Below are 10,854 nucleotides of genomic sequence, written 5' to 3'. Positions count from 1 at the left end.
TTTTTTTTTTTTTTTTTTTTGAATAAAATGTTAAATTATATATTCAAAGAAAAATAACGTTTTACAGCAGCTTTGTGTGAAAAAATATTGGCTTAGAACATTAAAAAAACCCCCCAAGTTAGCAAAGTTTAAACCATCTCCTCAAAACCGGGTAGCTAGCCAAGTTTGGAGACCCATAGCATAGCGTCGATCGCCCATCCTCTCAATAGCCAGCAGTTGAGCTCTTATTTGCTTGTCAAGCCACGCAATAAGAGTTATCTCAGATGTAGGAGTCTCCCCATGGCTCCGTGCATTGGGCTCTCGACATGTCTACGTATCTATTTTAGTTATAGCAACGGCATGTCTTCATCTAATACAGAACTCACTTTATCAGTGATTATAATTTTTATGCAAGTCTTATGAACTTTTCCAAATTAATGATTTTTTTTGGTTATGTTATGTATATACATTCGATAATTCAAGAATATTTTGTAATGTAATTTGAATAAACAAGGTTAGTAAGAAATTAATATATTTCCGGCTATGTTTGGATTAAAGAGGTCGAAAGTGTTCTCTGTTCAATGTAATAGTATTGTAAAGTCAGAGGAATACGTACTAATGAATCATATAACTTATCCAACTGTGTTTTTTTTTTTTTTTTCATCGCTTTAACTTATAAAAATTGTTTGTAGATGGTAGCTCTCTAGCTAGTACTTTTACACGACTAAAAAGATTGTCTTGTATGTGCAAGGAATAATGTACACATGAACTCTCTATCGTTGGACTGGACCACGGGGGAACTCAAATCCAGTATATATGTTCATCATCATAAACTTATATAAGTATCGACCGACTTTGGAAATCTTTGTTATAAAGCATGTGGAATGAGCTCATCCAAAATTAAAAATGGGCCACGCGTTATATTAACTAAACTTTCTCAATATCATTAATGCCAAATCTCAAATGCAAGTGCTACCTCGTGATCCAATTAAATATCTAGATGACCTCAACAACTAAATAAGTTATGTAACTACACTGATCGATCCCAATATCATTAATGCCAAATCTCAAATGCAAGTGCTACCTCGTGATCCAATTAAATATCTAGATGGCCTCAACAACTATATAAGTTATGTAACTACACTGATCGATCCCTACATTAATGGTAATTTTCGTTAGCGAACACTTCTCATAACTACGAAACGGCTTAAATTAACCAGAACTTAATAATATAGTCCTAATAAATAAAAAGGATTTCGAAGAAAAACAAATGCTGAGATCTCTTTCCTCGTATATCAAATCAAAGCTAATAAAAAAAGAAGACCATGTTAATTAAAAATAATATAAAAGATCAAAGTGGTTTTTTTCTCTTTTTTTTTTTTTTTGGTGAATCGAAGAAAAGAAGAACAATCTTGTGATGTGGTCGGTCATCTTCAACCTCCGAACTTCATGTCTTCTTGATCTAAGCGCTGGAGAAACGAAGTGAGAACTTTAATGGTTTTGATCTGACATTGTAGAGACATAATGTAACCAGCTGTCTCTTCGAAGAGCGCGTCAACACCAAGCGCTGTTCCTCCGGGGATAATCCTCTGCAAAGCCTCAATCTTCTCCTTTACCTCGTCTTCTTCTTCTTCTTCTTCTTCTTGGTAATCTTCACGTACGCTTGCTTTAGTCTCTGACAATCTCCGTTTAGTTCTGCGCTCGAAACCAGCGGCGCGTGATTTCACGGCGGATGAGCAAGACGGTGACAGAGAGCGTCTGGTCGTGTCGGGAGTGGCTAGAGTTTCTTCCATTGAAGGAGAGAGAGAGGAATGATGAGAGTTAGTTTTGAGAGAATAATGAAAGAAGTTAGGAATGTGGAAGTGTGTAAGTGTGTGTTGTATATATATTATTTGAGTGATGATGAATGATGATAATAGACAAAATGGCGTATGGTTAAAATTTTAGTCGGTTTAACCTGATTTTACTTTGGTTTGGTTTGTTATGCTTTTTATGTTACATGTTTTTGGAAAGGTTCGGTTATGAAGGAATTTTGTGGTTTGGTTTGTCTAAAAATAACGATGTAAAATTGTGAAAATTTGTCTATTTTAAGAAATTGAAAAATTTGGTTTAATGGGCGGTATTGGCAATCAAAGCTGGGTCCAGTTGTACGTTAATTTTTATTTTTATTATCCTCGTGTTTCGGATTTTGGAGATTTTTTTTTTTTTTTTCATTTTAAATTTTGCTTTTTACTTGGGGTTCCACTTCCAGAGATTTGGATCTTGAAGAAGAGACATGATAGTTCACGCGCCATGTCGACTGGTTTGAGACTTTAGTGGACACCTCACTCACTTAAGTGGATCATGCTCACATGTAGATTGGATTATTTTCTGTTTGATCAATGAGATTTTTTTATATAGTATTCCTATTTTGTTTTACTAATAGCTAGCTAGAGGTTTGATCTATTAATTATACATCAATGATTCAATATTTGTATTTATGTCATATGTGTTGTTAAGAGAAGGTGTTGTTATTCTCAAAACTTTTTGCTGAAGTTTCATTCCGTGTAGGCTGAGCCATGAAGATATGAAGACACATGAAAACGAAGCAAAGAATTCATATGATATATCATAAAACTAAATGACGACAAAAGAAAGAAAACTTAGAAAAAGCTATGCGTTGTTAACAGTGATATACTTTCTACTACATTCAAGATTTTAAGTTAGCATACGTGAGAAAGAAGAGAAAAAAGGAACTTAAGTTGCACAAAATCAATTGGACGACGACGTACAAATGCTAGTTATGCAGTTATGGTTATAGGCCATTCGGGTGGTGCGTAGGATTGTAGTAGTGGTACTGGTACAGTAAGTAAGTAGAAGCTAGTAAATAACGTAGTACGGACGAAACAAAAATTAGAGCACGACGCGCGTGGAGATAAGAAGAAGAAGGGGAGAAAGGATCCAGCAAGTAGGACAGGTGCATGGGAACAAGGGAGAGAGAAATGGGATCCACACAACCAAAGAAAAGAAGGAGAAAAGAAAGAGAAGGAGAGAGCACATGTGCGCTCACATGAATATCTCCATCTTCGAAGCCCCATTCCCATGTGCCTCATCTTCCTCTCTTCTAGTCTCCTTAATAACACATTACAGACTGTAAGTAATATAGTAGATATGGGATGAGATCGAGATCAGATAGATATATACTCTTTAATTAAGAGATAGATAGATAGTGAACTAGTTCCTAGTTCCTAGTTCGTACAATTTGAGTAGAGGATCTAATCCTACTAAACGAAGGGATCACATCCACATGATATCTATCGGGCATGGTGGCCACGTGGCACTCTTTTTGGGTCCCCACCTCACTACTAAGCTCCTAAATCTGTCCTTCCCATCTTTTTTTATTTGTTTTTGTCAACTCTTCTTTCTTTTTCTTTTTATGTAATAAAATGACCCCAATCTCCCATAATTCTAACCATGAAGAAACAACACAATCTCAATATATTTATCTATAATATTTGTTTTGCTGTTAGAACGGCCAAAAAAAACAACAAGATTTCCAAGGAAGTTCATGTTTTTTTTTTTTTTTTGTCAAACGGAAGTTCATGTTATTGGATGCGAATATAGTGTTATGTTTCTAGAGATGTCATGTATATGATTTACATCTTATATACATCAAACCGTTATAATAATAAATGTTGCTCAGTGCTGATTCCGGCTTTTAAAGTAGTATTAATACCCCTATGATGCTTTAAATTTTTATTGTGAAACAAAAGTTATACTAAAAGAAAACTGATAACATCTTAATTTTTCTATAAACAACACTAAAACAAATTTCTGATTTTCTTCTAGGGTTTTAGTAGTAGTAGTAATAGTAGTAGTAGTAGTAGTATGATGGTTATTAGATGCAAGACAAAAGAAATAAAAGAGGATGAGGAGGAGGGAGGGTAGAGAACTAAAGATGATGAATGATAGTATATGTTTCCAAGGAGGGGACGAAGAGAAGAGGTGTTTGGTTGGTTTCTCGGGATTGAGATTTACAAAAATCGGGTGTCTTTCTCATTTCACCATCTACCAAACTGACACTCACCCCAATTCTAGTATCCATTTATTTATGTATTTGCATTTACATTAAATTTGTTACAAAAATATAACACACTGAAAATTCAATTTCTTAGCTTTTAGCCCAGCTTTCGCATTCGTCTTGGAATAATCAATTCCAATGTCCTTTTGTATCTTCTTCTTCCTTCTTTTTCTTTTTTTCCTTCCAAAAAGTAACTAACTTTACTTTCATAATGAGAACTAAATATTCATAATCTAGGAAGGGATTAAGACAAGACAAAGATATGTGTTTTTTTTTAAGAGTTGAGAAAGGGAGAAGAAATGATGATTTGGTAATGGTTTAGTTACACAATCAAAGGACAGTTGTTAAGAAATTCTCATTCTCTTTTTTTCTCTAATAAGGATGGGCTAAACAGGTGGGCACACCATGATGGGTGATCTCTGGGACAATGCTTACAGTGTTTTTGGGTCCACCTCAAACGTTTTTTGTCTCCTTTCTTGGCCTCATTTAGTTTGCACTTATACTTGTCTTATTTTAATTCTAGTAGATGTAGATGTAAGTTTTTTTACTTCTCTCTTTTGATGTGATTTATAACCAGAAAGAAGAAAAAATAAAAAAGTGTAAATCTCTCAGAGATCGAAATTTTATATTATGTTGATCCACAAAGTTTTTAAAAACGACTCAAAACAAGGTTATATTTTATGGCTAGGCAATTTCATTAAATATGACTCAATTTTACTAAGCCAACAAATAAAAAGAGTGTTACTGTAGTGCTCTGGATTTTAAGAAGTGTGGTATAAGATGGAACATGTTTAAGATGAAAAATAGGCGAATTCATCTGTTTACACAAAAAACATATACACAAATCGTTTGGTTAAAAAGTTTTGATCAAGTGACGATACAGCTTTCTTTTTCTACTGACATTGGAAGAACAAAGTGGCGCCTGTGAATGTGATATGGGTTCCCACCACCACATGCGTTCGGATTTGCCATGAAAACCATCATCATCATCATGCGCATCCACCCTGATCCATCCTCTCTAGCCAGCGGTTCTTTTAAACGTGAAAAGCTCAGAACCTTTCTTGTCCATTTTATATGCCAGACTATTTAACATCCGTTTATAATTCTGTCGCATATAGAAGGAAAAAAAATAATGGATTAACATTAATATATAAAAAACATTTGATCTCATATGGTTTTGTATCAGAGAATTTTCTTTTATGATAGACGTTGAAACATACGATGTTTCGTGTGATCAAAGCTCCCGCTTAGGTGGGGACTAGTACATCTTCGACATACCATACCGAACTGCTCCAACTTTCCGGTGAGCAGAACCACCAGGCGCAGCAGCTGCAGCCGCTGCTGCAACTCCTATTCCGGCGGTTGCCTGTAACAGATTTGTATCGATTATAATCCGGTCGCTGATGTTTTCTGCTTTGTTCATTCCCGTTCGAGCCATGATAAACGGGTTGTTATCTATGTTGATGGCTACATCTGGTGCGTATCTATTATACTGAGGTATATGTCTTGCCTGCTTCTCAGACTCCATAGTTGCTCTTCTCTCTTGCTGCTTTCCCATGGAGACTGTTGCAGCAGACTGTTGTGCAAAGGGGGGATTGGTGCTCCGGATGAATGATCTTGGGTCATAAGCATCTCTGCTGATTCTCCCATTGTCGAAAGGTGCGACAGGGCCCATGAATGTGTTTGGTTTGGCGGCTGCGTATATAGAGATGTTTTACGGTTTATAGAGTTTGGTTTGGAAACATTTCTGTTGGATTCAGGATGAGTGATTAAAAGTACCTGAGAGGTTTCTTTGAGGTGCTTGTAATGTTGCATGATTAAGAGGAATGTTTTGAGTAGTTTCAGGGTTCAATGTGTTTGTGTTATTCACAAGTTTTGGTTGTCCTCCTCTCGCTACTGTGGTTGAGTGTATGACCGTTGATCTGAAATCATACAAACACAGAGTCAGTAAGGACATATTCTTTCTTTCGGAAACAATACTAACTAAAGAAGCCTATATAACGAAGTTGACATGATCCTCATAAAAACTAGTGTTCAACACAAGAATGAGATAGTCATGGTTTCACGATTTCATCTTTTTTATCCTTTTCATGTCAAATGATATTTATATACAACTAGCATAACAAGTCAGGAACAGAGGATTTACCGGGGAAGAGAGGCATGTTTCCTTTCTAGAGGCGCCACAGGGCCTGATTTACCACTGTTTTCTTCAAGATGCGCAAATTGTCTTCTAAATTGATCAACAGCACTGCATAATATACATCAATGTCAGCGATAGGGTGTAACATAATGCTTGTTAAAGAAGATAATCAACAAATATTACAACCTTGGGTAGAGGAAACTGGCTTTATCAGCACCGTTCATGTGATCTTTAAGCAGTTGAGGATGGTATTCAAGTATCTCCCTAGAAATTAACTCTCTGATATCGTCTTTAGTGACCTTTCTTCTCTCAAACTCAAATTCCATCTTTGTGATGGGCTGACATGAAGGCTCCCTTTCCACTTTTGCTAATCCCTTGAAATATGGGTCAGCAAGTGCCTGATGCAAGTATAAGGACAAGAGAAGTTTAGCGGGTTACTCCAATAGACCACATATATGCATGATACACTCTTCTTAAAAAGACAAAAAAAATGGGAAGCAGATACTTGTAGATTTGACATGATTATGTAATACAGAAGTTGAAAAGCACCTCTTCAGCAGTTGGCCGGTCTTTTGGATCAAAAGCAAGAAGCTTCTCCAACAACTTTAGAGACAAAGGATCCGCATTTGGAAATTTCTGAGCAAACGGAATGGGTGGCTTTTTCCGCATGCTTGTTAAGTATCTCCTTGCCTTTTCGTTCCTTACCTGCATAATATCATAAAAGCAAGGTATTCATCATTTGTCCTTGCATAAGAAACTTAAAGCACTCTGTTTACAAGAAGATCAATACCCGCGAGATGGTGTCCAGGGAAGGTGTCCCTAGCAGATCAGTCATTAGATCCAGCTGGTGTACCACATTCTTCCCAGGGAAAAGTGGTTTTCCCATCAATACCTCCGCAAAAATGCAGCCTATACTCCAGATGTCAATTGCGGGTGTATACTACAAAGCCAAATCCATAAAAATTTATCTCCAAGTAATACACCATATAAAAGATGATGTTATTTAGAGAACAGATGACACACACACCTTAGAGTAAAAAGATCCACAAAGCTCTGGCGCTCTATACCATCTTGTAGCAACATAGTCCTGTAAATTTGATAGAAAATAAGGTTGAAGAATATCAGGTCCTGCAATGTATTGCTTCATATTTAGAACAATTTCAGTTGAAGAGCAGAAACATCTTTTGCAACTTACTGTCCAAAAGATTGTTGTGGGAGTATCATTGAATGCAACCCTTGCCAGTCCAAAATCACAAATCTTTAGTTTACAGTTTGCATTTGCCAATATGTTCTTTGGTTTCAGGTCTCGGTGGTAGACATTAGCTGCAAAAAACCAAAGTACATAAGATATCAAAAAACAATAGACAAAAGTCTCCAGCAGAGTTAAAGTTCAGATATATTGACAGGACAAAATTTTAAAAGGCAAACATTAGGAAACCGCATAAATCCAATTCGTATAAAACAGTAGTGTAGGAAGTAAAAAAAGACAAATCTGACAATACACTACAAAAAAAATGGACTACCTGTGTGAATGTACTTGAGTGCACGCAATAACTGATAGAGGAAAAACTGGTAATGCTCTCTAGTCAAATCATCATTGGCTTTGATAACTTGATGAAGATCAGATTCCATGAGCTCAAAAACAACATAAATATCTTTGAATTCTCTTCGGGAAGGAGGAAGCATAATGTGCTTAATCTCAACGATATCTGGATGCCTTAGGAGCCTAAGCAGTTTGATCTCACGTAGAATCCTAGCAGCATCAGATATATGCTCAAAAATATCATGAATCTTCTTGATAGCCACTTTCTCACCGGTAAGGGTGTCAATGGCAGAGCAAACAACTCCATAACTTCCTTTACCAATAACTTCTTGAATTTTAAATCTGTTGGCATCGCCATAGTCAGAGAAGAACTCCATCTCCAGATTATTCTGTTACAAAAATAGCAATCTCAAGTCAATTGAGCCACAAACAATACATCAAAAACATTAAGTTGATGAAGAGCATAGTGATGAAAAGGAACGAACAAGTAAAAAGTGAAACAAAAAGATTCAGACAATAACAGGTCAAACATGATTAGGAACACAACAGATAACAGAATGAAGAAATTGTGGTTAAAGAAGAAGACTAGTGCCTTTAGGTTATAAGAGATTGAAAGGTTCTGAGTTCAAAACAAGTTTTTTTTCGTTGTTGTTGTTGTTGTTCAAAGGCCAAAAGAAAAAAAAAAAAGAAGGGATAAATGTTGCTGAAGAAGGGCTGTATAGACAACAGATCATAATGTGCCGTTTTTGTTATTGTATAGACAACAGATCATCATGTCATTATGCGTTGTTAGATTGACACTTGTAACGTTTCTTCATCTCAGCTCATATAACAGAAAATCAGAATTTGCCTCCAAAAACGGCAAAAAGATTAAAACTTACAAAACACAAAAACAAGATTAACCGAAAACACACATAAACAAATATCTCACGGACACAAATATTTAGTATTGGATTCAAATAATTGCAAAAAAAAAAAAAAACCTCACCTTTTTACGATGATCTTGCTGCATCATGACTCAATTGAAACACAGACACACACAATTGAAAAAAAACCCGGAATTTAAAAACCCTAGATTCGATCTGGAATTGATTGAATCAGATCAGCCGCATTGGCCCCATCGACCACTGGACCACGAAATCGCAAAGCTAGAATCAGACCTGGTTCTGCTCCTCCGGCAATCCTCCACCGACAGAGACAGAATCGCAGGCGAATTTCTCATTCACCTCTCAATTTCACCCCCACCACGGAAAACAGAGAAAACACAAACCGAGGAATCAACAACCAAACAAAGAGAGCAGGAGGAGGCAGCTATTAAGATGAATGGAGGAATTGATGAAAGCAGAGTGCGAACAGCAAGAGCATTTGCTTTAATCGCACGTTTTCGTCGGCGCGAGATCTGATCACCGACACACAAGGGATAGAGAGAGAGAGAGAGAGAAGGAGGAGGAAGAGTGAAAAAAATCAAAGGAGAGAGATAAGGAAGGAATCTATCTCTAGAAGATGATAGCTGGTGGATTCATTCCCATTATATATAGGCAGTTTAAACGTCGCCGTTTGGTGAGCCATCCAAAAAGCAAAACCCATTAGTATAATAGTAATACTTAGGAGTTAGCAAATAATTTATTTATGGGTTATCAAGTGTTACATTATACTAGTATAGATGATTTAATTATCACATTATTGATCAGATCATTATTACTATATATGTATGATCTAGTTTATTCCATCTTTATTGTCATTGCATTCTTTCATGTCTTCTTTATCCTTTAACATAAAATTATGATGTACTTTACTTAACATCATCTTCATTATTTTCTAAAGATTTTTTTACCTTATTTGTGTATTGAGTTTCTACTAATTCCATTTATCATTTTCAATTTTTCATTAATATTGAAACTCAATACACAAATAAGGTAAAAAATCTTTAGAAAATAATGAAGATGATGAAATTGGATAAGTACAAAATTTTGGTATATCTAAAAAAAATGTTAAACGTATAGTATTTGATTAAAAAAATACAGTATTTGATAAAAAAAAAAAAATTGATCTCTTTAAAAGTATCTAATATCTATAGACTATGGTTAACAAAAATGATTTGTGCCCAATTATCTCTAACCACCTCCACCTAATTAATGCTACTAATCAAAAACATAACAAATATATACCATAAATTAGTTCATGGTGGTGTCCTTCATAATTTAAGTATATTAGTTTTTTTTTTTAACATCTAAGTATATTAGTTTTAGTGGACATCTTTAATCATATTGTGGACCAAATTATATATGTACTTCTCACCGAATTCTTAAAATCTTAACAAAAAAAAATTCAAAAACGGTAGGGAAAAAAGCCAAAAAAATATCTCATTTATTTTTTATTTGGATGTTAAATACCTGGTCTTTTTAGGTTGGAAAAAATACCTCATCTAAATTATCTTTAGTTAATATTTAAATTATTGCTAAATTCAAAGCCACGCTTAACGGTCTTTTAACGTGCGTCACAGATCACTTAACCGTTGTTAAAATATAATCACGCATGTTTCTATAGATATATACAGTACATTAAACAGCTTAAAGTGAGATATTGCTATAGTGTAGTGGTTAAAAGTGAGTCGACTTTGTCTCTTGACTGTAGTTCAAGTTCTATCACAAACCTCAGTTTTTTAAAAATGTATTTTCTCTTTATTTTTTTTGAAGGTGTTGGTTAAAAAAGTATTTTCTCTTTATTTCGGTAAAGTTCATAGAATACAAATTACCACTGGACCACGTTAACTTATTCAATACATCGTTTCCGAGTATTATATATATATCGATACAAACACGCATGATTATATTTTAACGGCTGTTAAGTGATCTGTGACGTACGTTAAGGGACGGTTGAGAGTGGATTTGTGTTCTGTTATATATCGATACAACCATGCGTGGAAGCACAAAAAAGGCTTTAAATTTAGGGATACAAAAAATGTAACATTAAAAAGCACAAAAAAGCACAAAAAAGCACATTAAAAATATAGAATAACATCCCAAATTTTTTTATAAAATGACACATTGTTAAACAAAGGAAGTATTAATTAACTATCTCTATTATTCTTTTTCCAGATTATTATGGAAAAATATATAGTTTACAAGAATA

The 10,854-nt window shown here is 34.9% G+C and overlaps 2 protein-coding genes across 3 annotated transcripts; both read right to left on the bottom strand.

The window, feature by feature from the left end:
* On the bottom strand, positions 1,172-1,868 carry LOC104785076 (transcription factor PAR1). Its single transcript, XM_010510212.2, has one exon. It carries the CDS (start codon positions 1,770-1,772, stop codon positions 1,413-1,415), a length of 360 nt encoding a protein of 119 aa, XP_010508514.1. The 5' UTR covers positions 1,773-1,868; the 3' UTR covers positions 1,172-1,412.
* Positions 4,799-9,214, bottom strand: LOC104785075 (mitogen-activated protein kinase 20-like). Of its 2 annotated transcripts, XM_010510211.2 has the most exons (11): positions 8,711-9,214; positions 7,703-8,111; positions 7,375-7,502; positions 7,207-7,266; positions 6,970-7,119; positions 6,729-6,884; positions 6,366-6,577; positions 6,186-6,287; positions 5,819-5,961; positions 5,260-5,734; positions 4,799-5,144 (listed from the first exon to the last, which is right to left on the bottom strand). In XM_010510211.2, exons 1-10 carry the CDS (start codon positions 8,735-8,737, stop codon positions 5,298-5,300), a joined length of 1,824 nt encoding a protein of 607 aa, XP_010508513.1. In that variant the 5' UTR covers positions 8,738-9,214; the 3' UTR covers positions 4,799-5,144; positions 5,260-5,297. The 2 variants fall into 2 exon arrangements, with proteins under 2 accessions (XP_010508513.1, XP_010508512.1); XM_010510210.2 differs by lacking the exon at positions 4,799-5,144 and having other exon boundaries at positions 5,183-5,734.

This window comes from Camelina sativa, chromosome 5 (genome assembly GCF_000633955.1).
Source record: "Camelina sativa cultivar DH55 chromosome 5, Cs, whole genome shotgun sequence".
In the NCBI taxonomy this organism is placed as follows: domain Eukaryota; kingdom Viridiplantae; phylum Streptophyta; class Magnoliopsida; order Brassicales; family Brassicaceae; genus Camelina; species Camelina sativa.
The sequence above is the reverse complement of the archived record's forward strand: the minus strand, read 5'-3'. Positions and strand labels throughout refer to the sequence as shown.

Bases quoted from the DNA above. Each gene is read 5' to 3' on its own strand.
- LOC104785076 (XM_010510212.2), bottom strand. From the start codon at position 1,772: ATGGAAGAAACTCTAGCCACTCCCGACACGACCAGACGCTCTCTGTCA.
- LOC104785075 (XM_010510211.2), bottom strand. From the start codon at position 8,737: ATGATGCAGCAAGATCATCGTAAAAAG. The intron at 7,267-7,374 runs GTAAGTTGCAAA...TCAAATTTACAG, and splicing joins CCACAACAATCTTTTGGACA to GACTATGTTGCTACAAGATG. The intron at 5,735-5,818 runs GTACTTTTAATC...CTATATACGCAG, and splicing joins ACCTCAAAGAAACCTCTCAG to CCGCCAAACCAAACACATTC.